General features: G+C 50.5%; 3 protein-coding genes across 3 annotated transcripts in view; 1 reads left to right on the forward strand and 2 right to left on the reverse strand.

The window, feature by feature from the left end:
• Positions 1-50: 50 nt before the first annotated feature.
• On the forward strand, positions 51-1,143 carry Mettl26 (methyltransferase like 26; the record flags this gene model as incomplete). The annotated part of the gene is made up of 5 exons (XM_010620794.1): positions 51-251; positions 364-423; positions 599-666; positions 772-850; positions 924-1,143. Coding segments are annotated over 5 exons (456 nt in total), but the record flags the coding sequence as incomplete, so codon positions are not given.
• A 331-nt stretch (positions 1,144-1,474) lies between these two features.
• Positions 1,475-3,976, reverse strand: Wfikkn1 (WAP, follistatin/kazal, immunoglobulin, kunitz and netrin domain containing 1). The gene is made up of 2 exons (XM_010620795.3): positions 3,797-3,976; positions 1,475-3,050 (listed from the first exon to the last, which is right to left on the reverse strand). The coding sequence occupies exons 1-2, from the start codon at positions 3,974-3,976 to the stop codon at positions 1,572-1,574; spliced, it is 1,659 nt and encodes a 552-aa protein (XP_010619097.1). The 3' UTR covers positions 1,475-1,571.
• Positions 3,977-6,152: 2,176 nt separating this feature from the next.
• Positions 6,153-27,222, reverse strand: part of Rab40c (RAB40C, member RAS oncogene family) — a 38,093-nt gene continuing 17,023 nt past the window's right edge. The window contains exons 2-6 of the mRNA XM_010620585.3: positions 23,825-23,885; positions 23,168-23,228; positions 9,353-9,430; positions 8,879-9,101; positions 6,153-8,256 (exon numbers count right to left, since the gene is read on the reverse strand). Of these exons, the coding sequence (XP_010618887.1) occupies positions 7,976-8,256; positions 8,879-9,101; positions 9,353-9,430; positions 23,168-23,228; positions 23,825-23,885 (704 nt within the window). The 3' untranslated portion in view covers positions 6,153-7,975. The remainder of the gene's footprint in view (positions 8,257-8,878; positions 9,102-9,352; positions 9,431-23,167; positions 23,229-23,824; positions 23,886-27,222) is intronic.

The raw sequence follows: 27,222 nt of genomic DNA on the forward strand, positions 1-27,222 counted from the left end.
CTGGACAGGTGCGTCCGCCGCCCAGCCCGTGTGCGCGGTGAGGGTGGGCCTGGCTGGGCGCTCGCGTGAGTGACCGCGCCTTCCGCAGCATCGCAGCCACAGCTCAGTCTCGGGGGCTGTCAAATGTGAAGGCCCCTCTGTACCTGGACGTGACCTGGGAGTGGCAGCAGTGGGGCGGCATCCTGCCGCAGTCGCTGGACTTGCTGCTGTGCATCAACATGATCCACATCAGCCCCCTGAGTTGTACGGAGGTAGGTGGCAGCCGTAGCCGCCCCTGACCCTCTGTAGAGCCTCCCCTGCCCAGGGCTCTTCGGAGCCGGAGCCGGGGAAGGAGACCGCTGCGTGCTGCCTTCTATTCCGCAGGGGCTCTTCAGAGCAGCTGGCCACCTTCTCAAGCCTAAGGCTGTGCTCATCACCTATGGGGTGAGTGGTTGTGCAGGGCCCTGTGAAACCTTAGCTGCTTTTTTATCCAGCTGGTCCTTGGATTTTCCCTTCCTGGGGGTGGGAAGGAGTGTCCTTTTCATTCTGCGAGTCTGCCTCCCTGGCCTGCTGAGGAGTGATCCTGGGCTGGTGGGCTCTGCCCACCCTGTTCCTGCAGTCCTACGCAGTCAACGGGAGGATCTCTCCCCAGAGCAACGTGGACTTTGACCTAACCCTCAGATGCAGGTCAGAACCGGGGGTGGGGGTGGGGGGGTGGGCCTGGCTCCAAGAGCAGGGGGAATGGATGCCCCTCCCCCCAGCTATGACTCCCATCTTCTTTCCCTACCACAGGAACCCAGAATGGGGGTTGCGGGACACAGCTTTCTTGAAAGATTTGGGCCAGGCCAGTGGCCTTGTTCTGGAGAAGATGGTAGGTGTAGGTAGGATCAGGTGGGGTGGTTTTCCTGGGGGAAAAGGGCCACTCTAGCAAAGCTTTTCTCCAGGTGGATATGCCAGCCAATAACAAGTGCCTGGTTTTCCGGAAAGAGTAGCCCTTTCCTTCATCCTGGGTGCCTGCATTCCTGCCAAAGGTTCTGTTGGGCACAAAGCAGACCCTAGCTCCTGCCTCCCTAGGCCAGGCTTTGGGAATGACCAGCCCCATATAGTCTGGCCTATCAAAAGCCCGGGCCCAGTCTGCCTTGGAATAAAGTATTTCCTACTGTCCCCTTGTGAGTGTCTACCATGTCTTTTCCTGGGAGCACCTGGTTAGGGGATGTGTGGGAGGGGTGTAGCCTGTGGGAGGGTCAGGTTTAGGGGTATCCTGGGCCTTGTTGCTGGAGAGAAAGAGAGCTTCTGGCAGGGCACAGCTGGTCCCCACCTATGTTCCTGGAGACTTCCAGGCTGCAGGAGGTCCCCGGTGACCTGGTGAAAGACCCATTTGGTGTCAAGACCCCAGAACACCTGCAGAACAGGCTGAGGGATAGAGACACCTGGTAGGATCCGTGTCCCTGACCAGCACTACTAGGCGTGAGCTCCAAGGTTGAGAGGAGCCTTTATTTAGTAGGAAGGTGGGCAGGAAGGGACAGTGGGGCTAGTCCTGGCAGGAGGAGTTGGGGAAGGGGGCTAGTCCCAAGTAGGAGAGGACAACAGAGCTAGTCCTGAAAGCGGTTGAGCAGCTCACAGGCCTTCTTCTCAAGCAGCTCTGAGATCTTCTTGACCCGCTTCTCACTGGCAGCACGGACATAGCTGCTGGCATCCAGCATGGCCACGCCATCATGCACTTCCCCCATGATGATCAGTGGCTCATCGCCAGCCGTCACGTTGGGGCAGGGGCAGGCCCAATCCATGCCACTCAGTGTCACCTCCAGGTACTTGGTGCCCAGGAGTTTGAGGCCCATCTTGTCATCCTTGAGCACATCATCAAGGGCCACTCGGGCAATACTGCCGCCCACCTCGGGCTCCTCCAGCACTTCAGTGAGGCGCCCCACGATGGCAAAGTCACTTCGGCACAGGCTCAGCACCAACTTGCTCTTTAGGCGGCATGCTTGGCAGGGTGGTGAGCGAGGTACAGGGCAAGCCTCCTCACAGCTCTCACGGCTCTCGAAGTTGTTGCCATTGCCCTCACAGCCACCATAGGCAAAGGGCTGGCACTGCTGCAACAGTGGATTGTAGGCCCAGCGCGGCTCCCAGCCCTGGCAAGGACCCTGCACAGCTGGCAGGGTACAGGCATACTTAGGGCCACGGGCACAGGCCTGTTGGCATGCCTCATATGTTGTAAAGCCTTGAGTGGCCCCAGTACACTCAAAGGCTGGGAAGGTCATGCAGCCACCCCGTGGAGGGTCAAAATGCCAGAGGACACGGTATGGGGAGGCTGAGCCAGCACAGGCCTGCATGTCTGGCAGGCACTCAGCCAGGGCTGGGGCGCCAGAGGTTCCTTCCCTAGCTGGTTCCCTCTGGACCACAGAGAGCGGGAAATCAGCCCGCAGCAGGCCAGCAGCATTGCGTGCAGTGCAGGTATACAAGCCAGCATCCTCAGGCCGCGCGTTGTAGAGTACCAGCTGTCCAATGCTGGTTACTACCACATTGCCATACATCTGGTCAGGGCGCATGATCAGGTTTTCCCGCTGGTGGCTCTGCTTCTCCCAGGTCACGGTGGGTGGTGGGCGGCCAGTGACATCACAGTGGAGGCTGGCTGTGCCCCCAACATGCACTGCCTGTGGGGAAGGGCTGCTATAAAGGGCAGGTGGCATCGGGGCAGCCCCAGGTGTTGGGCGGGCAGTGGTCTCTGGAGGTCCTGGGCTGCTGAGTGGCCAGCTGAGGATGTGCTTGCAAGGCACAATGTGCAGGTGGAGGCCACGCAGACAGGCCTCTGCATCCATGTAACAGCGGTTATAGTAGGTGAGGCCATCGGAGGCACAGGTGAAGCTGGGCTCCTTCTCACAGCGGTCACGGCAGCGGCACACGGGCTGCCCATCCCAGATGTCACAGTCGGAACCCTGCTGTGGGCACTCAAAGCCCTCACAGGAGGCTGCTGTCACAGGTGCGGCTGGGCCACCATCAGGGAAGCGAGCTGCCACGCAGCTATGCAACCCACACACATTGGTGCAGCACTTCTCAGCAGCTGTGCAGTCCTGGGGACAGGACAACATGAGCCTGACATCCTCCAGCCTCCGCAATCTGACCTTGCCCCTATGCTAGGATGCATGTAGGGCAGGGTGAGCCCCTGCTCTGTGGCCATAGCCAATGAATGCCTCTTCCAAAATCTGTTTCCTCTTTGGAAAGCTGGGAAAGTGCTTTCTGTCCAGTATGATGAGCTGTGAAGCCACCGGTGCCATTTTCCATGGGAACACCGCAAGTAGGCTCAGATGGCTCCCAGCATGCCATCGAATATGCCAGTCCTGGGCTCAGACAGGACAGTGGCAGGACAGCTCATCGGCAGAGGGCTAGTGTGCGTAAGGCCCTGGGTCCCATCTCCAGAACCTCATGAACACATACCAGGTAGGACATGTGACTGCACACTCCACCCCCCAGCTCCACTGTGCCTCCCCTCAGAGCTCAGTGTTCCATGGGCCCTGAGTGTTAGGGAAAGGTAGTGGCTCAGGTAGGGGGAGGCTTGAGGGGTAGGTCACAGGCCTGTGTCCACTCGGATACCAAGGTAGGGTAAGGAGCAGGTTTGGGGGGAACAGGCAGCTCGGGGGAATAGGGAAGGGGTCTCATTCTTTAGACATGTGAGGACAAAGATAGAGGGTATCATCTAGGACTCATACAGGACATGGCCCAAAGCTTGACAAGAGTGTGGAGAGCCCCAGGAGGAAGTGGCTTATGGGGTTGGAGTCCCCTTTAGGAAAGGGCTGAGAGTGGGGTCCCCAGTGCTCACCTGGTCCCCAGTGCACTCCCGCTCACAGGTGCTCTGGGCGTCCACCCACAGGCTGGGGCTCAGTTGGTTGGGGCACACTCCAGGGTGGCTTCCAGGCTCTGGCAGCAGACTGACCTCCGAAGTCAGCTGGACAATGAGGAAAAGAGGCAGGAACAGCAGGCGTAACCGCAGGGTGGGCATGTGGATCACAGGGCCAAGGGGCAGGGGTTTGTGGCCACCAGCCCCTCCTTGGGTCCCCTTGGAGCCCAGCTTCCTGCAGGCATCCAGTCTCTGGGCCTGTATTCAGCTGGGCCTCCTTTGGGATGGCCCACCCTCTCTGATGACTCCCTCAGTTCCTGTGGCCCCTGCTGGAGCCTGAGGCAGATCCTCCAGTAGATGATAGATTCTTTTCTTTTCCTTTTTTTTTTTTTTTTTTTTTTTTTGGTAGCAGGGATCAAACTTGGGACCTTGCGCTTGAATGGCAAGCGGCAGCGCCACTGAGCTAAATCCCCAGCAGATTCTTTCTCCTGACTCCACGGTGGGTGGGTTCTGGGATCTCCCAGAGCTCTTAAGAGTCGCCCATGCGGTGCCTGCCCCACTCCCAGCCACTGTGGATGGCTCCCAGGCTCCAGTCAGCACAGAGCAGAGAGAGGGAGGAGGGGAGGGGCCAGAGGCCCAGAAGCTCAGAGCCCCTGGCCAAGAGGGTCACCAAGAGGCGGAGAAGGGCAGCTCTGGCCTGAGAGGGAGAGAAGGGATGCTGTAACCTGAGCCATTCCACAGGGCAGGCCACAGCCCAGTGGGGGATCAAAGTCTCCTTAAAGACCCACCCCTCAACTCGGGGGGGGGGGGGGGGCACGGCAAAGGGATGCTGTAACCTGAGCCATTCCACAGGGCAGGCCACAGCCCAGTGGGGGATCAAAGTCTCCTTAAAGACCCACCCCTCAACTCGGGGGGGGGGAGGGGCACGGCAGGCAGAGCTCAGCTTTTGTCCCTGACCCCCTCAGTCTCCCATGCACAGCGGGTTCAGTTACACCAATCCAACTGACTATTGGCCCAGGTTTCCTCCAAGGTAGTTCCGGGTTGGTGCCTGTCACCCGTGAGTCCGGGTAAAAGGACTCCACCTTCAACCAGCACATGGTGAGGGTCTGTTTCTTTCCGGAGACCTTCTCCACAACCCCTTTCAGTGTCATAATTTCCTTAAGGTTGAATCTTAAACCTGCCGGGAGTGAGGCCCTGTGATTGTGGGGTGAGGGAAACACAGCTGGACATTGCATTCACACAGACGTCCCCTGCACTGAAGTTGGGCCCCTGAGGTCCACTCAGGGCCATCTTCAGCTGGGCAAGAAAGCAGAGCTGGGGTGTAGCTCAGTGGTAGAGTGCTTGCCTAGCATGCTAGGGGCCCACGGTTGGATCCTTAGAAACACAATAGTTAAAAAATGAGGCCCAGGTTCATGCTGGGTGGAAATGGAAGGCCCATATGTATGTTGACCACAGACATGATCACGTGGTCTGGAATGTGGCTCCATGTGGTGACCCTAGGGTTGGCCAAATCCAAGGGCATCTCAGTGCACTCTGAAAAAAGCTAGTGTCTTACAAGTCACTCAGTGACTGCAAGCACCCTGGAGTCTTTCCCCGTCCTGACACCCACTCATGAGGACCAGCATCTACCCTCCAGCTGGACAAGATGCCCCTCTCCCACAGGGCAGGGGAGGGAGCCAGACAGACTTCCAGCTGAGATCAAATGATGCTTGCAAGAGGACAAAGGACTGCCAGAATCTGCCCTTGCAGAGGTCTGGGGCCCCAGGGAGTAAGTAGTTTTCTGAGACAGAATGGAGAATGTCCATGTGACTCTGCACCTGACCTCCTGACCCAGGAGCCAGAGGCTGCTTGGCCACAATGGGACCAAAAGGTGGTTCCCGGTACCAGTGTCTACAGCTGGGAGCAAGTGACCCTGATAAGGAGAGGTGGGGGCCGGCTGGGCCAGACTTTGCTTGAGGCCCGGGAGTTTGTTGCAACCTAGTAACCTCCAGCTGGCAGTGAGGGGGATGCTGCTTGAGGCCAAGGATGCTTCTGAGGAACAGCACAGGTAGTGAGCCAGAAGCTGTGTTCCTGGAGTTTGGGGCTGTGTTCAAAGTGGAGTTCCTACCAGACTCAGCTCAGCTCCAGGATACCTTACATACCCCTGGCTGAGCAGGGCCTGGGACAGCCTGCACTGTAGCAGATGCATTCCTGCTACCAGTCCCAGGGCCACGCTCTCAGGGGTCCTTGAAGCTGTGGCAGGTAGTGGGTAATGGCCTGCCCTGTGGCAGATAAATACCATGGCTAGACACATGCCACCCACCATAGACAAAGCCAGAGCCCGAGGTACACAAAACCAAAGAGAGGTCACAGCTGAATTACATTTAATGTACAAGGAAATAAGAACAGTTCAAAGAACCCAGGAACGGTAAAGTCCAACAGCAGTGGGGTAGTGTTGATACCGTGCATAAGGGACCATGCAGGTCCTCAAAACAAAGTCTGTCATTTCGTTCATGATTCCAGAGAAAGGACCCTTGCTGGCAGCAGGTGAGTGGGGGAAAGGTGAAGTCCAGTGGGCGGGACGCCTCTGCCCAACCTGCTTGTGGTCAGCCTCAGGGCCAAGGAGCCACTGGTGTCAGGCAGCTCACACGGCCACAACCCTCTCCCTGGTGGCATGGCTCACTTTATAGAGCACAGGCCATGGTGCTGTACTGTCCACCCACAGCAGAACCACCTCAAGACAAGTACTATGAGGGTCACGGCCAGGGGAGGGATCCTGCTGCGGCCATGGGCCAGAGGGCAGGGGGAAGAGTTGAGCACCAGTGTAATGGAGGGCTTTGTCATCAGGCCAGGATGGGGAGTAGTCAGAGGGTGATGTCCCCATGGGGAGGGCTACGCAGGACACAAAGGAGTATGAGGAGCACTGTAGATGATTTGTCCATGGCTTCAAGACGGGCAAGATGACCAGACCCTGTTGTGCTCTAGCAGAGGGGCTGGCCGATGGGTCTTCAAGATGGGTCCATCCCTATAGCCCAGATGAGGCTGCTGTTTCAGGCTGTGACATTAAGAAACAAGCCAAAGAAGTTCAATGATATGTGAGCTTCTGGGCAGAAGAGCCCTGTCAGGCAAAGAGCAGCTACAGGAACACAGCTGAGGTCGATGAGCACAAGCTGCTAAGAGCAGAAGGCTGGAGAGAGGTGTCCAATGACCCAGATGCCACCAGAAGAGTGTAGGTTGTGGCCCCATCTCACAAGTCTGCAAACAGCTCTGCATTCTCAACCTGGAGGTGTTGATCTGAGTCTGTGTAGTAAACATCACCAAAGTTTTCAAGTCACAGGTGGGAGGGACCTATAGCGTGGCAAAGACTGGGGTGCGCCCTACTTTCTTGCTCTCCTGAGTTGCAGTTGCTCCAATGTACAGGGATGACATCCACAGAGGGTTGGCAGGAGCTACCTTCTTGCCTGTAGCACACTGACCACCCTGGTCAAAACTAAAGCTGGGGGCCAGGGATTTAGCTCAGTGGTTCCGCTGGACCTGAGTTCGATCCCCAGTACCAAAAAAAAAGAGAGATAATAATAATAATAATAAATAAATAAAATAAAGCTAAGGCCAAGATCACTGCCAAAAGCTTCTGGAGGGTGCCCTTGCCCATCTGTTCTCTCACGGGCTGCTGGGTATTACCCACACCCCAGGCGAAGTGTATGCAAATCCAAAAATCTTCCAGCTTTGCCCACTCTTCCCACCGCCACAAATTCTTCCTTCCCTAGACACATGGAACTTGCCCCATGGCTGATGTGACCCCCTGCACCACATGGTAGCAACCAGGCTTCCCTGACAGCCCTTTAAAATACAAAATGGGTGAAATGTTCTCTGTATAAATAAGACAGGGGAGCTAGGGTCCCTCCTGGCCCAAGCCCAGGTAGCCGTGGAATCGGAGGTTGGTTCAGATCAGGGCCCTGTAGCACCAGCAGCCCAGCTGCCCACAGGCCCCTCTGGCAATCTACAGAGCGTGTTCTCCTACACGCTCCTTCCCTCTACCCAGCCCAGGAGTTGAGGAAACCTAGTGCTTCCTAGGCAGGGCCGTGTGGCCAAGTCCTCATACACACAATAGGGCCTAATGCCTGGTCAGGAGTGCCCCAGGGAGCCTCCCAGAGTCTGCACAGATGATGCCCACTGGCACTGCTAGGAGATCTTGCAGTTGCTTCGAGAGCAGTTCTGGGGAGGGCTCTGAGGGGGACGGATAGACTTGGACCGCTTAAGGCTGTTGCCTTTGCTGCTGCTGCCCCCGGCACCACTGGCCAGGGAGTAGGAACGGCCATGCATCATGACAGCATTCATGCCGTTTGCCATTGAGAAGGACTTGAGGTGGCTCTTGATAGTGACAGGCAGTGGAAGCTTGTCGATGAGATGCACAGGGGTGCAGGAGACGATGGCACGGCAGCAGAGATCCTGCAAGCTGAACACTGGGGGTGGGATGGGAAAGGGGTCAGACAGGCAAGAAAGGAGGTGAGGTGGCCAACTAACTCTTGCAGCCAGTCACTCTGCAGCCCCTCCTGTAGCTCCTCCTAACCTGACTGTACCCTGTAAGGTCTACAGGGCACAGTGGGCAGGGCAGGCCCAGGAAACAACTGGGCTCTTCATTTCTCCTCTTGAGAAGGAGCTTAGATGTACTGCTCCCTGTGGCTTCATCTTAAGGTTACACTGTGACCACCCCACTGCCCACATGAGGGAGTCCTGCCAGGAAGCACCACAGCATCAATGGCGCCAGGCCGCACCTCCCCGAGAACAAGCCCATAGATAGCTAGGGTTCTGATCGAGGACTTGGCAGAGAACATGGGACAGACAGAACACTGCAAAGCTGCAAGCATGGCCTCTGTGACTGCTCAGCTGTGAGACTCCAGAGCAAAGGAGGACACACAGAGCTCCAGCCCTTACTTCAGCAGGGTAGCAAAGAGATGATCTGCCTACTGATCAAGGACCAGAAGGGCAGGTGAGGTGACTACAACTCTTAAGGAGTCACCTCCACTGTCACTCCCATAGTACACCCCACACCCTAAAGCCCACACCGTGTCTTGCCAGCCCCACCTCGATTGGGCCTCCAGATCTTCTCCATCCCGTGCCTCATGAGCACGATGCGAGAGAGCTCTGTGAAGGACTCGATGACGTTGAAGTTGCACAGGGGGCTGACCTCAAAGAAGGTCATGCAGTTCTTCTCTGCATAGGCACGAGCCTGCTCTGTTGGCACTTGCCGCTTGAAGGCCAGGTGCAGCCGGTTCCCAACCAGGATCCGAGGAACCCCAGGTGCGTGCTGGGAGGGGGGCACAGAACTCAGCAGAGGCACAAAAGCAGGACACCCCCACCCCGCAATCATGGGCAGGCCCCCATATCTGCATTTCATGACAGGACATGCCTAGGTGGTTTAGATGGGCCAGGCTAGACAGCAGAGTCCGGGTGCTCTTTGCTTGCCAAGCCTAACCCTTGCTGTGGAGTGGCTATGGCCAGCAGTTATGCCCAGCTCAGGCCAGACCTTCCCCCAGAGGGTCACAGACCTCAACCTACCTCATCAATCTCCTTGATCCATCGGTCGATGCCATCAAAAGACCAGCGGTTGGTAATGTCATATACCAGGAGGATGCCCTGAAATGAAAGGCATACAGGTCAACCACAGGCATAGTTAGGCCTTGGGCTGGTGAGGGGGTGTTTCCCAGGTAGAAGGGGGTCTCCGTTCCTGGGTAGGGCCAGGAACAACAGCACTGCAGACTTCATGGTCAGTAGCACAGCAGGCAGATGGGAAAATGCCTGCCACCCAATAGGAGCATGGGGGAGGGACCAGCATGGTGAGGGGAAACAACCTGGCTCACAAAATGTGGCTCCCTCCTAAGGACTTGGCTGGACTTCAATTTCTTTTCTGTAGGTACAGCACAAGCATTACTCTGAAATCATTTTTTTTTTAAATAACAGGAGTGCAGTGTGGTGGCAAAACCTGGCTTTCCAGCTACTGAGGACAGTGAAATGGGAGGATGAGACGGAAGGACTGTGAGTTCAATGCCAGGCTAGGCAACATGGTTGAACTTCATTTCAAAAAAGAAAAGAAGTAGGGAGTGGAGGCACACGCCTGTCATCCCAGCACTCGGGAGGCTGAGGCAGAAGGATTGCTGTGAGTTCAAGACCAGCATGAGCTAGTGAGTTCCAGGTCAGTCTCAACTACATAGTGAGACCCTGTCTCAAAAAACCAAAAAAACAAAAAACAAAAAAAAAAAGAAAGAAAAGAAAGGAACGGCCAGGGATTTAGCTCAGTGGTTCCGCCGCCTGCCTCTGAAGCACAAGGTCCCGTTTGATCCCCAGTACAAAACAAACAAACAAACAAACACAAATGCTGAGCCACAAACACCAGGTCTGTTACATAAGGGGTGGGGAGGGGGCGGAGAGTTGAAGGATGGAGCCTCTGTCTTCACAGTCAGTCCATCAACAAACTACCCCAGGGGCAACTGGGGCAGAGTGAGCTGAGGCATTTCTGAGTTTTACAGAGCAGGATGTCAGTCACGCTAAGCCATTTCCATGAGGGCTCCCACTAGCCAGGCTGAACAGAATTTGCTATGGGGTCTTTCCTGTCACATCCCTTAGAGACCAATTACTTAGAGCTGAGCTCTGAGCTGTTTCCATCTGCCCCAAATATCTCAGCAGTGACACTGTCACAGGCTCTCCGAAGACACCACACAAAGCACACTGCCCACCACAGGAGGCTGCACAACAATACTGCATGTCCATACTTCATCCCATGACTCTGCTTTAAAAGAGGCTCAGGGATCAGAACCCATGAACCCAGGACCACACCATTCTATAGCCCACCAAAAAACAATGTTTTGTTTTTTTGTCTATCCCACCAAAAAACAATGGTTTTGTTTCTAAACACCAAAAAAACAATGTTTTGTTTTTTTGTTTTTTTGAGACAGGGTCTCACTGTGTAGTTGAGACTGACCTGGAACTCACTGTGTAGCCCAGGCTGGTCTCGAACTCACAGAGATCCTCCTGCCTCAGCTTTCCTGCTGGAATTACAGGCGTGCGCCACCACGCCTAGCTTATCCCACCAACCTTCAGTAGCAAAGGGCAATAAAGAACAAAGAGGATAGATCACCTCAGAATGAAGGGCGAGATAATCTGCATCGCAAAATTTGGACTCCTACTGCCTTACTTTTTTGTTGTTCTTTTGCAGCACTGGGGATGGAACCTAGGAACCTGTACATGTTAGGCAAACACTGTACCACTGAGCTACACCTGTAACCCAATGCCTTTCCTCAAACACATCCTTACATTTCTAGAAGAATTTGGTGTAGCCCTCAGGTCTTACTAAGACAAAGGTCAAAATTACTTGAACCCCAGCCTTGCAGTCGCCACCCTCTGGATGGTACAACAGCTAGGGAGGACCCTCGCTAGCCTGGAGGGAAACCCCAAGGCCAGGCATCCCTGAGAACTGACAAACGTGAGATAGTTTGGCTGGTGGAAAATGGTAAGACTAGCCATAAATGCATACCCAGGAGTAAGCACTGCTGCTTGGATACAGGGACATACCCTCTTATCTGCTGCTTGGGGAGGTGGGGTAGGGAGAACCACCAAAGGCCCAACACCACACCCTCCAATGTGCCACTCTGTGTATGTGGGGATGCACATCTGTAGGGTGGTCTTTAGGCACATCCAGAGTGATTTCTCAGGGTTGGGGGTATAGCTCAATGAGATATCACTTGCCTAGCAGTTCAAACACTGCAAACAAAACAAAACAAATGTCTACTCCTAGGAGAAAATTGAGTAAATGAAGGTAGAACATATGTACAGACAATAAAAATAACATGTATACTTCATAGTTATTGGTCACAAAAAGATGTTCAGTAAATCATGCAGTAAGAAATATAGGTCCCAAATATTATGTCTAAGATTTTCTTTTCTTTTTTTTTACATACAGTTTGCTTATGTAGTTCAGGCTGGTCTTGAACTCACCACGTAACCCAGGCTGGCCTCAAACTTGTAGTGATCCTCCTGCCTCCCAAATGCTGGGATTACAGGACCAATACACCTGGCCAGTATGATTTTTTAAATAATAAACACAAACACACAATGCACTGCACTGAAGGTTTACAGGACACACAACATAATGGCCTAAGGCCAGGTGGTGGATGGATTATATTTTCTTGTTTTTGTTGATCCACATTTTCTGCAGCGACCACCATTCTTGTCACATTTGAAATAAATCAGCAGAAGGCTCACCTGCTGGTCTGCAGGGCTAGACCCAGATCCTACCACCCCCTACTCTCAAGTCCTGGTTATTAGGAGCTCTGCCACCTTGCCTGACCAGCTCAAGCCTTCCAACTCTGCAGGACCTTTCTGAGACTGCACAAGTCTAGTGAGTTGGGTTATGAGCAGAAGAGACAAGGTGGAAGAACCCTAAGACAAATGCTCGTACTGGTTATATTATAGGCAGAGGGAACAAAGCGATCATGAATTTGCCAGGGAAAACTATCTGGGATGAACCACAAAGCAGGATAACTCAGAAATCAAAATGAGGTTTGTCTTTACCAGGACTAACCCCACAAGAATTCCACTATCAACCATGTGCCTCAAAGGGGAAGAACAAGGGACAAACACTCTTCTACCACAGTCTGTCTTATCAACAACAAACGTAAGGGTTGGGGATTTAGCTCAGAGGTGCCGCCGCCTGTCTCTCAAGTACAAGGTCCCGAGTTTGATCCCTGGTACCACAAAAAAATAAAAATAAATAAAAGTAATAAGTAATACATGATTTAAGTTTTGTTTTGTTTTTTTAAACCAGGGATCAAACTCAGGTCCTTGCACTTGTGAGGCAGTCAGCAGAACAAATGAGCTAAATCCCTGGCCCCCTGAGTTTTATTTTTTGGTGGTAGTGGGGATTGAACCCAGGACCTCTGCACTGAGCTATACCCTCAGCCCTTTTTACTTTTTTTTTAAAGACAAGGTCATGCTAAATTGCTAAATTTCCCATGCTGGGTTCAAATTTATGATCCTCTTGCCTCAGCCTTTCAAGAGTGTGAGGCTTATAGCCAGCTATATGCTCTGATTTTTAAACCTATTTAGTAATGTAGAGTATAAACAGATTTTTCTTTCTTGTACTGGGGATCGAACTCAGGTCCTTGCACTTGCGAGGCAGGCGGCAGAACCACTGAACTAAATCCCCAGCTTCTAGAGTATAAATAAATGCAGGCTCTCCCCTCCTCCTGTTTTCCATCCCCATCCAGGAATAACTCTGGATAACATTTTCATGTTTCTCATATGTCCTCATCCCATCCAGTTCAATTCCCACCTGAAGCTCAGAAACACTCTCCCAATGGCTGACAGCACTGCATACCAGGCTCATTAACTAACCTTGGACAATCTTGCCACACACACACACACACACACACACACACACACACATTTTGTTTGTTTGACTTAACCTGTAGGACAAATTCCTAGAAATGGTACAGCTAGATCTAAGGGAGGGTGCCCTTAATGTTAGTATTTTCAAATTTTTTGTTTTGTTTTCTGAGACAGGACCTTGCTATGTAGTTTAAGCTGGCCTTGAACTCACTATGTAGCTGTCTTGTCACCAGGTCAGACTGGAGAACTTCACTTGAAATTTGGGCAGTCTGAAGAAGAGACAGAGTTGTGGAAATTAGTGAGCTCAGCTGAACGCAACTCATTGGCTGTTCTCAGGCCCCTAGCCCACCCATTGTCATAGTCAGCAGTCCGTCAGCCCTTGTGGCAGTCTACATTTATAGCAAAACACACAATAGTGGCCATGTGCCAGTAATGGCTTTGGTTATATAAGTCACTTACACTGGCCAGCATTGACCTTGGTTATATCAATTATTTACAATGACAGCAATAAGGTCTGTCTGCACTGAAATCTTGCTAATTGGATTTAATGTCCACCAGAACTACACCAAAGTGGAGCTAGTAGCTATCTTAGGCTTCATTTTTCCCTAAAATCCATCCCCCTTCGGGCTGTGCGGTGTGATTCCTTAGTGGGTATGCAGGCCCACAGGGATGAACTTTGTATCCATAGGCCGTAACAGCAACACTAGAAGAACTCAGTATAGGCCATAACAGGGTCCCTTGTTCTCACATGCTCATGCACATAGTTACCTTTGGGGGCCATGCTGGCACACACATTCAGCTGGTCCAAGACTGGGAGACAAATTAGTTCTTTGCCTCTTTGCAAATGTCTCATCTAGCTCCCTTTCCTAGGCCTCTGGTATCTCTAAGGAGCTAAACTCGGGCTTTTCCCTGCTGGGCTCTCCTCACTCTGGACATCACCTCATGGGGAATGGAAAGTGGCTCTCCCCTCTGGACAAACTCCTCTTTTCTTGTTGTTGTTGTGGACTTCAGTGCAGTACACAACCTATAAAACTGTACAAGTAGGCCCTGCTGGCCTTTCTGTAGACCCAGCACTGGCTGTTCCCTGGCCTATTTTACAGTTTATCCTGCCTGTTCTGTGTGGCCTGCCTCTTACAGGTCTTAGCACATGGCTTGGCCCTACTTGGGCTGATGGCCATCACGTCACCCCATGGCCTTTTACATTGAAAGCCACAGAGTCAGTCTTCTATGTACTGCCTGACAGTGCATATGGTAAGAGGTCCTTCCTCTTGGATAATTATTACCTATATGGCCCTCAGCTCAGCCCATTGACTAGTGTCTGTATCAGTATCAAACTAAAATATTGTCTGTTTCTGGCTGCACAACAGTAGCCGCCTCTTATGTGGCTAGCCCCTGGCTCAACCTGTCCATATACTAGGCACTTGCTGGTATCAAGAGCTGGTACTCCTTGTAGGGGGTTTCCTCTGGCTCCTCAGGTGGATGGGACAATGGTGTAGCAGAGTCTACATACTCTACCAGCCTTCACCAGAAAGGGAACTTATGCTTTGTACCCTGTTATACTAAATACGCTCTTTGGCCAGCATTGGCACTTAAGTGATTCCTGCCATGCAGACAAATATTTATGAGGTAGCCCAGTCACTGGATTAATGGCTTGTACCTTTACAGGGACCTCCCCAGTGACTAACTCACAGGCCTGGAAGGCTACATATACAGCTACTAGCAGCTTTTCTATGAAAGAATAGCAGACCTCCATCTCCTTCTTTAATTGTGACTAAAACCCAAAGGACATGTGCAGCCATTCTGTGCACTGTCACATCCCCAACGAAAGTCCTCAGTGATTACGTCAACATCTAGTTCACAGTGTTGCCTGGAGTCAGTTCACCTGCAGGGTTTGTGCCTACTGTGCAGACAACTTTGCCACCCCAAATGTCAGCTTGGCATCTCAGGCTATACCCTTTTTATTCTAGTTGTACAAAGGTTTTAAGATCTGGGCTAAATGGGGAATAAAAGCCTTCCAATACCCTAGAAGCCCTAGGAAAGTCTGCAGCTGCTTCACTGTGGCAGGGCAAGGATCCTTCTGTATCTTATCAATAATAGCCTCTGTTACTCCCTCCGTCCCATCCAACCAGACAACTTTCAAAAACATGACAGAGCGCCCAGGTCTGGATCTTGGCCTTGCTGATGGCCCATCCACATGTCCAGACCTGCAAGATAATCAGAGGTTAACATAAAATCATCAGTACAATGAAATACTGTAATTGCATGTCTCATGGGGCTGACTCATGGGGCTGACTATGCAGTCAGGTCTTTGCCACCAGTCCATGGCATGTAGTAGGGCTGTGCATTGTGGCACACAGTGAACATCTATTATCTTCTTTCTCATGTGAAGGCAAACTGTCCTTGCAATCTCAACCCCAGGAGGATGTCCACCCACTGGATGTACTCTGTATCAGGAAGATGTACACGGTATAGGCTCAAATAACCTATACTCCGAGTCATAGATGCTGGTTTCACTTTGATGGTACTTCCCTTGTAGCCATCTGTGCAGGGCATCTCTCCTGGGAACTTACCAGGATTGTCATAAATCAGTCTACGGTTTGTCTTGATGCCCACTAATGTAAGCACACACTGTACATATGTGGAACGGGGCGGTGAATAACAAGCACAACACGAGGCCCCAGCACTCCAGCGTTTCCCCTGAGCACCTTGGTTCCTGTCCCTAATCAAAACTAAACCTGCATGGCATCATCCATGGAGGCCATGTAGTCCTGCAAGTTTATGGCCCAGGTCTGACCCACTTGAGCCCTTTTTGGGAGCTGTTGATAGGGAGGTAACTGTCTCCAGAGGATTACCAGCGTGGAATTTGGCTGTTTTCAATCTGCTTGGGCTCCTGCTTCTTTGCAGCCTGAACGCCTTGTTCTTCTCTGTGCCCCTCAGCTTTTTGCAACTGCACTAGCTGCTTCCTCCATCTAACCCTGAGCTTACTCTCAGCTTTAGATTTGCTTCCCGGCAACTGCCAGTTTCAGCTACCCCAGGAGCCTCGGTCGAGAGTTCCTCTTCCCAATCCTCACTGGCCAACCACATTTGCTGCCTCTGTCAGGCAGTGACTGTCCCATGTTCAGCCCCTGTACGATGTGCGTCTGTTCTGTGTACTCATGGTCTCTGGCAGGAGGCTCTCTAGACCGTGAGTACTGTTGCCACAAGGCAGTCTATCTTTGATCTCAGGAGTCATGACTCATGACTGGATCTGCTGCCTGCTGCTTTCCTTGTAGTGCTTCCAGCTCTGACTTGGACTCCGATTTTGATTCTGCTTGTAGCTCTGTCGTAGACTCCACTCTCAGACCCGAAGCCCTGGGAGTGAGATCTGCCACCGCTCTTCTTTACCTTCATGGCCCTCTGGGTTATAGCTCGCTGCTTCATTTTCTGTCCTCACTACTGGATGGGCCTTCTTGCATGGGAACAACTGTCTGCGCCTACGAGCTCCGTTATCTTGGCAGCACACATTAATTCTGGACAGGATTTATAAGCAGTATGTGTTTCTTCCTTCAAGGCTCTGTGCTAACCTCTGCTGTGGGTGCAACTGTTATGATTCCTACCACACTACACCAAATGTCGTGTCACCGGGTGGACTGAGAAGATTCACTGGAGCCCACAGAAGAGACACACAGTTGTGGAAATGTCTGAGCGTGACTTTATTCTCAGCTGCTCAGCTTAGCCATATGCACTCATGTGGCACTCCTCAGGGCCCCGGCCCACCCATTCTCACAGCAGCTCACTTACTCAGTCTCCTGTCAGCCCTAGTGGCAGTCTGCATTTATACCAAGGTACACAATAGTGTCGGGCACAGTGGCTCATGCTTGTAATCTTGGCACTTGGGAGGCTTAGGCAGGAGGATCACTGTGAATTTGAGGCCAGCACAAAGTACACAGTGAGTTTAAAGCCAGCCTGAAACACACAGTAAGTCCCTGTCATAAAACAACACAAACAAAACCAGAATAGTGACCATGAGCCAGTAATGATGTTGGTTATACTATGTTATGTATACTGGCCAGCCTCAACTTAGGTTATATCAGTTATTTACACTAAAACTAACAAGGTGCGCCTGTACTGAAATCTTGCTGACTTGGACTTAATGTCCACTAGAACCCCCCACCCCACCCCCCACCTGAACCAAAGTGTAGCTACTATCTTAGGTTTCATTTTTCCCTACTTCAAGTTTCCCTTTAACTCTAAGCAATCCTCCTGCCTCAGCCTTCTGAGTGATGAATATTTTTTGGTACCAGTGATCGAACTCGGTCCTTGTGCTTGTGAGGCAGGCGGTGGAACCACTGAGCTAAATCCCCAGCCCTTTGGTGAGTTTTTGACAAATATATGTATCTATGTAACTATCACCCCGACTGAGATGAAAAGGTGCTTTGTGAAAAATAAAATTTTGCCAACATGATGGCATGTGTCTGTTGTCCCAGCACTCAAGAAGCTGAAGTACCAAGATCACTTGGACCAAGAGTTTAAGGTCAGCCTGAGCAGCACAAGGACAATCCATTTCAAAAATAATAATAATAGTATTTGGCACATCCAATGTATTCATGTGGTTCAAGCTCTCAAGGCACAAAAAGCCAGAGTGGGGCTGGAATGCAGTTTAGTGATGGAGCGCTTGCCCAAGGCCCAGGGTTCCATCTCCAGCGTGTATGCGCGCGTGCGCACCCGCCCCCCAGCAAATGAAACCCTTTTGCCCACCCCTAATACCCAGGCTCTGCCCGGAAGCAATTGATGTACTGAAAATGAGGAACAAATGCCTAATTGTCCCGACACTCTAGTCTACCTGCCAGGTGACAAGTGGCATGCTAGTGACCTTGTCAGCACTCCCCTAATTATCAGAGTATATTCACTTAAATCCTTCCCATGTAAACAAATCCATCTCTATCCTGAGGCACCTTTCCTGGTACTAATCTAGCTGATTATAAGCCTTCAACTAACCAATAGTAGCCCTGGCTGGTGTGGCCATAAGGGAGATATAGTCAGGTGTACCCATTCCCCTCCAAACACCAAGCCCCAGGGACCTGCACTAGGATGATCTATTCATTTCCCCAGTCAGTGGCACAGAAGCCACAGAAAAACACATGAACTTGGCTCACGGGGGAGAATGACTGTGGCTTCTTGGTGGAATGTAAAGGGATTCTGAAGGAGGCGTCAAGACAGTGTTACGTGAGTGGTGACGAGAGTGGCCAGTGGCCTTTGTTAGTGCCCTCTACGAGACCCAGGTTTTGGAAGACCTGCCAAGTCCTCTCTGGACTTATCAAAGGATAGAAGAGTAACGACACTTGACCTGAAAAGGGGTTCATGCTGTTAAGGACTGTGTAGAGAAGCACTGCTGCAGAATTAAGGTCTGTTTTTACCAGCAGGATGCACAGATACAGGACAGGTTTGGGGGCTTCTATCAGGGACAAAGCCACTGGGAAGTTCTCACTATGCCACATCTGAGGCCAAGACGCGCACTTAGGATCTGCAATTTGCTCCTCTCAGCCAAGAAACAATTAAGAAGTTCTAGAAGTAACAAATCAAAACAAAAACAATGACTGCGCTAGACACTTTGGGGTTTGTTTGCTGTTGTTACTTTTTGTTTTGAGACAAAGTCTCACTATGTACACCACACTGGCCTCGAACTCACTGGGTAGCCAAGGGTGGCCTCCAACTGGTGGAAATCTTTTTGCCTCACTCAGCCTCTCATGGGGCATTACAGGCATGAATCACCATGCCTGGCTTAGACACTTTGGAAAGAATAATGAAATAAGACACAGACTTTGCTTCCCAGAAAACTGTCTGGTAAACACAGAGCTTGTAAGACTTCACACGTACTGAGCAGAAGTGACCGCAGAGGTCTTTGTATATCCAGCACAACCCCTCTTGGCAGAGAGGTAGAACACCACAGCCAAGCCCTGCTGTCACCAAAGTTAAATACTCTCTTGTTTTCTTTTCTATACATCAAACTGAGGGATTCCTGCTTGCCAGGCAGATACTGCACTGCTGAGCTACATTCCCGGCCCTTTTCTATACATCTTTTACATCTACAAAATATATTTTATTGTATTATTTTCTTTTGTTTTTTTCAGCATTTCTAATTTTCTACTTTTCATAAACATATGAGGTATGACTGAAAAGTACGGTGTTTAGAGCTGGAGATTGAGCTCAGTGGTGCCGCTGCCTCGCTTGCAAGTGCAAGGTCCCGAGTTCAATATCCCTGGTACCAAAAAAACCCAAAAAACCAAAAACAGCAAAAACAACAAAAAAAAGAGAAATACAGTGTTTAAATGTTTAAAAAATTGCAGTCGATGATATTATCATTAACTCCCCTCAAAATACTCTCTCACTTTGAACACACTTATCCCATCATTCTGGTCACTTTTTGAAACAGCTCTGCAAAGTCCTCTTTCATGTCTTTTTTTTTTTTCCTTTTTGGAGACAGGCTGGCCTTGAACTCACTTGTCATGCCTGGCCCGAATGAAACCTTCATGGCAAACATGCAACTCTCAGCAAACAATAGGCCATCCTTGACAGACAGAACGGATGGCCATAAAGCAAATTTAGGATGGAATGTACAATCTCCCCGGCTCTCAAGAGTCCAGTATTGTGTACACACCTGTGCTGACTGTCCTTGGACCCTGAATCATAAACATTTCACTGACGACCATAGCCCTACTTCTAAAGACCTACAAAAACCTAACGTCCCTCCCAGCTAGCTGCTGAAATCTTCCCCGGTTTCAGTCTCTGCTCACTTCCAGACACGGTGCTCACACAAAGCCTGGGTGCGAGTGGCCTCTCGTGCAGTGTCTACCACATCACTATGTAGGACAGGCTGGACTCAAACTTGCAATCCTTGTACCTCTGCCTCCTGAGTGCTGGGCTTACAGGTGTGCACCATCACTTCTGCCTTCTTTCATGTCATTAGTTGTGTTGTTCTTGCTACCTTAATGTCCAGAATTCAAAATGTTTACCTTTCATGGTCCTTTTAATTTTGGGAATGAGCCAGAAGTTGCACAGTGCCAGATATGGTGAACAAAGTGGGTGAGGATACACCAATTGTTTTTGTTTTACAAGCCTGTCTTTTCATGGGATGGCATGTGGCAGCAATATTCACCATATTTTTTAATCCTACTTTATAAAGACATTCACAAAAGAAGACTTCCAGAACTGCTTCAAAAAGTGGCAAGAGGGCTGGGGATTTACCTCAGTGGTTCTGCTGCCTGCCTCACAAGCACAAGGTCCCGAGTTTGATCCCCGGTACCAAAAAAAAAAAAAAAAAAAAAAAAAAAAAAAGTAGCAAGAGCCAGGCATGGTGGTGCACACCTGTAATTCTAACAATTAGGAGGCTGAGGCAGGACCGCCACAAGTTCAAGGCCAGTCTGGGCTACACAGTGAGTTCAAGGCCAACCTGAACTACATAGCAAGACTCGTCTCAAAAAACAAATGAAAAAGTGGCAAGAATGATAGCACAAGTGTGTCTGAAGAGTATTTTGAAGGGATTAACTTCAATGTGTCTTTTATTGTAATAAAATTATTAAAATTTCAACGTTCATATATTTTGACCATACTGTATATATTTATTGTGAACATTTTTTTTATTTTGATTTTTTTGGTACCGGGGATCGAACTCAGGTACTTGTGCTTGCGAGGCAGTGGAACCACTGAGCTAAATCCCTGGCCCCTGTATATATTCATTGTGGAAAATTAGTAAATGCTGATAGTCAAAAGGAAGACAATAAAAATCTTTTTGTAGATGTAAAAGATAGATACTCTTCTTTCTTTAATAGAAAAAGAACCCCTGGGGAATGCACCCTTTGCCCCTGTGTCCCTCACAATCCGGTCATCTGGAGGCGGCCTAGGGTTGTGCCTTATGGTTTCCCCCTTAAATCACCCTCACCTATGGTACCAGAAAAGGGATAGTAACAAGTGTTCAACACTGAGGAACATCCCTCAGGGCTTCCTGATGGTCTCTGATTACCTAAGGATCAACTCCAGTGAGACTTTGGGCAGAAGACACCCACTGTGGGTACCAGGTGGGGGACAGTGGTGGGCCACAGAGCTTGGCAAGCAGCACTCGGGCCTTCTGCAGGACTCTAGAACAGGTGCTGCCCTCCTTAGCTGGGTGTTTCTCTCCACCCCATCCTCAGCAGAGGGGAGACAACAGAGTTGATGCTGATCACACTTCAATACAGACAAATGGTCAAACATGCTTTCTGCAAGTGGAATAAGTCCACAGGCAGATTGTGTCTCACCTCTTGTCACACCTAAGCAGCTTTCATATAGGGAGCCTTGGCTACAACAGGCAGAACCAGCCCTTCCAACATCTCAGCCACTTCTATATGACACTCCCAATACCTCAGTGACCCTGCCAACACCCACAGTAACTTCAATCCAGCTCTGTCAACACTCATTTCAAAGACTTCAACTCAATCCTGCCAATACTCACCTTAGAGACTTCAACCCAGCCCTGCAAACATCTACCTCACTGACTTCAACCCAGCCCAGGCCAACACCCACCTCAGTGACTTTAATCCAACACCCCTTACAACCACCTCAATGACCTCGATGACTTCAATCTAGTCCTACAGACACCCACCTCATCGACTTCACCTCAGTCCCGACATCCCCTCATTTACTTCCATCTGACCCCATCAACACCTCAGTGACTTTAATCCGACCCTGCCAACCCCTACCTCAGAGACTTTAATCCACCTCCAGCACCCCCCCCAACACACACACACACACACACACACACACACACGCACACACACACACACACACACACACACACACATTTTTCTTCCCCTGGGCCTCCTGTGGGAGAAATGCTATAAAGTCTATTAGTGGCAGGAAGAAGGTCAGGCTGGGCCCCTGGATGTCATGCACAGAGGCAGGCAGCCATAGGCACAGGGTCCTATCTGGAGCAGACTCACCTGAGGGCAGAAGTCATGGAACATGCACCTGAACGTGTGACCTTTCTCTGAAAGTTTCCAGACTCCAGACTAAGCATTATCCGTAGCTGCCTGGACCTGCTCCTGGCTGACGACACTGCGTGGGGTGGAGCCTAACCCTCAGGGTTTCTCTGGCTCTTTCACAAATAATGGCATGCATCACAGTGAGACAGAGTTCCCAGGCACATCCCTCACACTGAAACAGCACCATGTGTACAGCAGTCTGTTCATGACTTCCCTCCCTTCCAGCCTCAGCATAACAAGCAGATCAAAAAGCATGCTGGGGGGTTCAGGAAACAAGACAAGTGTGCCCTTCACACCAGCGCAGACTCTGTACACACAACCATACAACATCCATGCATATACAGTGCTCCTCCATAGGCAGGACAAGCCCCTACATCCTGCTCTGTGCTGTTGCCACATCTCACTCCTGAAGATCTGATGTGGCCTCTGGTTCAGAGCCCACCTTCAATACTTCTACTCTGCAGTCATAACTTGTAATCCAGTCCTGGGCACCCCCAGGAGCCTTGTAATTCTGAAGGGTACTGGGCAGACATAGGGAAAACACCCCTGGTGAATGAGCTGCATTTCAACAACTTAGGGAGGCCACTGTGGTGGCTGTGCTAGACTCAGGGAACATTCTGCAGCTGTGAAGACAACACTGACAGCTGGCAAACTGGGGACTTAGGCACCACCTGGCACAGGTGATGTGGGAGGTGAGGTTCTCACAATCAGAGGGGGCCACAGGAGGATATACCCTGCAAATGGGGGAAATCCGAAGTTCAGATATAAAAATAACGAGGAAGGAATAAAGCAACTCAGAAACCATCAGGAGAGCCAGGAGTGGAGGCACATGCCTGTAATCCCAGCACTTGTGAGGCTGAGGCAGGAGGATCGCTGTGAGTTCAAAGCCAGCCTGGACTACCTAGTGAGACCCTGCCTCAAAAACTGCCCCCTCCCCAAAACATTCGGGAAAAGCATCCATTTGAAAGACAACAAAGAACACTGCTGGTCTTACCTGTGCACCCCTGGAGTAGGACCTGAAGATGGTACAGAACCTGCCCTGGCCCGATGTGTCCCTGAAACACATGAGGAAAGTAAGGAGAATTACAGCCGTGGGACCCTGCTGGGTGCAAATGTGATCCCTTTGTAAGAAGCTTGCATCCCAGTTTCTCTTACTCTACAGCTCTCCCTGAACATGCTGGGGAGACCCAGGGGAGGGTGGCACAGATGGGCTGTGCCAGAAAGGTACCAAATGCACATATCATGCCAGCCTTTATACCACCTAGGCAGGCAGCAGAGGGCACACACATTTATCTGTCTGTCAAGTGAGTCTCCCCACTGGGCCTGGGAGCTTGGGACGACACTAATTGGACAATCTTAGACCTGTGGGTGTTCATGTTTTGACTTTGAAGTTCTGGGATATGATCTTTAAGGTGAAGACTATAAAAGGTTATAGAAAAGGGATGTGGCCACTGTGGAAACAAGATTTGATAGGCAAAAAGGAAAGGGGGCTCTATCAGAACTACACGCCCTAGACTTTGTTTTTCCCATCATGGAGCAAAATCCAATTTGAACAGGTTCTGTTTAAATGGTTATTGCAAGTGAGAGTAAGTTGGGCACCTTCCGCTTTCTCACTTGGTTTCCCTGTCTCCATCTGATCACCCTGACTCACCAGAGCTCCAGCTTGACGCGTCGGCCGTCCAGCAAGATGGTGGTTGTCTTGTAGTCAATTCCTGGGAGGAAGCATGGGGGAGGAGACCATTAGCAACTTCTTACCCAAGTCTGCTGCAAAGTAGATAAAAGGCTTCCCTATTCCCACAGTGACCTGCTCAGGAGCAGGATGCTCACTGCCCTAGGCTTTGGCATTCTCGAGACCCCACCCCAGAACATGGCAACTATGGGGGTCAGGACAGGACATCAGCTGCACGTTACCTGTGCCACCCTCTCCTGAGGCTCTGAGCCTAACATTCCTAGAGGAGGACAGCTAATCTCCACTCTGACCTACAGTGTACAGATTTATAAGGCTGAACACTCAAGGGATGAGGCATTTCCCAGTGCTTGGGTTCACCACAGCTTCCCCCTGGTGCTGGCAACTGGAGTGTGCTTAAAGCACTGTCAAGGGTTAAACAATCTTTTATTTATTTACTTATTTTAATTTTACTTTGATACAGGGCCTCACTACATAGTCCAGGCTGGCCTTGAACTCACTATGTAGCTTAGCCTCACTTCAAACTCCAGTGATCTTCCTGCCTCAGCCTCCCAAGTGCTGGGATTATAGGCCTGAACTACCATGCCCAGCTAAGCATAAAGTAATCTTTTAAAATGCTGTTTTTCTGGAGAGCTTTCCAGAGAACTTATGCTTACTCTACCTTGAAGGTTAGTTTTTACACTTTTATGGGAAAAGGTCAGTCCAAGACAAATTGGTGGCAGCAGGCAGCACTGGATAGTTAACTTACAGGCAAAATCAGAGCCTTTCCAAAAGCACCTACCTATAGTACTCAGTCACCATTGTCATGCAAGCCTTAAAAACATATGAAGTTTTTACCCTTTTTTTCCCCCAGTACTTCTGCACATTGAACCCAAGCCCTTTACATTGAGCTACATTCCCAGTACTTTTTGAGACAGATTTCACTAAGTCACTAAGTTGCCAAGCTTGGGCTCAAACCAAAACCCATGCTACCACTTCATATCTAGAGGACAGGGAGATTCAGAACAAGATGCTCCTGCCTCAGCCTCCTCCCGAGAGTTGGGATTATAAGTGTGGGCCACCATGATCAGCTAAGTTCTTGCCTTTAATAACTGTTGCTCCATAGGGGTTTGGAAATGGGCAGTTTCTATACACAGGTGTCATTCTCACATGAAGAGTGTGTCTATGCCTGTGTTTCTGTGTGTGTGTGTGTGTGTGTGTGTGTGTGTGTGTACCCATGCGTGCAGAATCTACCCTTCAGGATCACCACACAGCATCCCCTTTCAGGCATCAGTGGCTCCTTTTAGGCCATCCTTCTGCCTGGCCTATTAACAGCACTTCAAAACCTGTTTCTCATAAATCAGGGGACAGTATTGACAGAATGAAAAAGGTAACCCACAGAATCGAAGAAAATATTTGCAAATCATGTTATCTTACCATGGTCTAGGAGTTCTTTATAGAACTCTTTCAACTCAACAATAAAAAACCAAACTTATTAGAAATGGCCAAGGTCTTGAACTGATATTTCCCCAAAGAAGGCACATCCCTGGTAATAAGCACAAGAAACAATGCTAAGCACTGCCAGCCATCAGGAAACACAAACCAAAACCCCTTGCTGCCACTTCACATCTAGGGGACAGGTAGATTCAGAACAAGAAATGGCTAACACAAGGGTGTGGAGAAACAGGATCTGCACTGCTGGGGCCTCTAAGTGCCAGCTGTACAACCACGCTGCCATGCAGCTGAGCATACATAAGACGCTAGATTTTTTTTTTTTGAGACAAGGTCTCACTATGTAGTTCAAGCTGGCCTTGAACTCACTGTGTAGCCCAGACTGGCCTCAAACTCATGACAATCCTCCTGCCTCAGCTCCTCTTGAGTGCTGGGATTACAGGCGAGTGCCATCACACCCAACAAGGCATTAAATCTTATTAAGGGCATTCACATAAAAAGTAAGGGTATTTTGTGTATACCCTCAGGGAGACAGTGCTCAGGCCTAGCCCCAGCTCTCCTCTGCTTCTCTGATTCCTGAAACTCAGTTCAATGGGAATCTCAATGCTGGCAGCTGCCACTCCTACAAGCCCGTGAGGACACTGTGGCAAACTGTGATTTCAATGTTCCTCCTTTAGACTAGGGTTACTTTCATGGGAAAAGCTCGCAGGACAGCCTTCACTGAGCTGGGGGACATTCCTAGGAAAGGTACTGCTCTGCTACCAAGTCACCCCTAGATGGTGCTGTGCCCCCACACCTGGCCAGGGAGCTGCAGTTGCTGTGGCAGAGCACGTAACTGGGTGCCTGGGAAAAGCACAGAAAAAACTTTATACCACAGATCTAGGGCATAAAGATCCAACCCAATGCCGCAGCCTATGACCACCGCTGAAAGCAATGTCCTCGGAGAGGCTCTGAGGCCATCCCTGACACTGACTCAGCTGTTCAGTGTGACAGCTTTTTGAGAGGCTCACCCAAAAGATACCTGCCTTTGAGAACCTGATGTGTTTATGCATTTACTACTCTCATAGTGGACACAGGACAGAGGAACCCTAGCCCTGTGAGGGCCCTGAGCTCTTCCAGAAGAGAAACACTCTGCAACACTGAGGACCAGGCCCAGGCACTGAGAAAAGAGGCTGAGAGGGTCCTACGCGCTAGACACCTGCTGGCTGCACACACACTCAGTTGTTCTGTGCTATTCCAGGAATAGGGCCACATTCTGTGAGCATGGTCTGTCAAGGGTTTTCCCACCGGTAACTTAAGGTTGCTGGCCTCAGGATGCAACTCCAGAGGAGTTTTTTGTTGCTGTTGTTGTTGTTTTGTTTTTGAGACAAGGTCTCACTATTTTCCAAACTGGCCTTGAATACTATGTAAGCCCACACTGGCCTCAAACTCTCAAGGATCCTCCTGCCTTAGCCTGAGTGCTGGGATTACAGGTATGCACCAGCACGCCTGGCTTCCAGAAGAGATTTTGACTCTCAAAGAGAAGGGATTGGGGCCTCACAGGGACAAGTGTCTCCATTCCCTGCCAGTCTGGCACCAACATGGGTACACAAGTTAAGCTGGGTAGTATAGGACCCTGTAGATCTACAGAGATGAGAGGGTAGCAGGTTCCTAAAGTAGACAGTGGGGTTCAGCTGTGGGCAGGTATAGGGAGACTGTCAAAAATAAAATGCCCAAAGGCTCAGATGAAAGAAGAGTTCTTAAACCGGGCGTGGTGGTGCATGCCTGTAATCCTAGCACTCGGAGGCTGAGGCAGGAGGATCGCTGTGAGTTCGAGACCAGCCTGGGCTACATAGTGAGTTCCAGGGCAGTCTCAACTACACAGTAAGATCCTGTCTCAAAAAAAAACAAACAAAACAAAAAAGAAAGTTTGAACCAGCCTATGTACCCCG

The sequence above is a fragment of the Fukomys damarensis genome, unplaced genomic scaffold (genome assembly GCF_012274545.1).
Source record: "Fukomys damarensis isolate Sample0158 unplaced genomic scaffold, DMR_v1.0_HiC HiC_scaffold_34, whole genome shotgun sequence".
Classification (NCBI taxonomy): Eukaryota; Metazoa; Chordata; class Mammalia; order Rodentia; family Bathyergidae; genus Fukomys; species Fukomys damarensis.

Coding starts and splice junctions, on each gene's coding strand:
- Wfikkn1 (XM_010620795.3), bottom strand. CDS start 3,976: ATGCCCACCCTGCGGTTACGCCTGCTGTTCCTGCCTCTTTTCCTCATT. Junction 3,051..3,796: donor GGGAGTGCACTGGGGACCAG/GTGAGCACTGGG, acceptor TCCTGTCCCCAG/GACTGCACAGCTGCTGAGAA.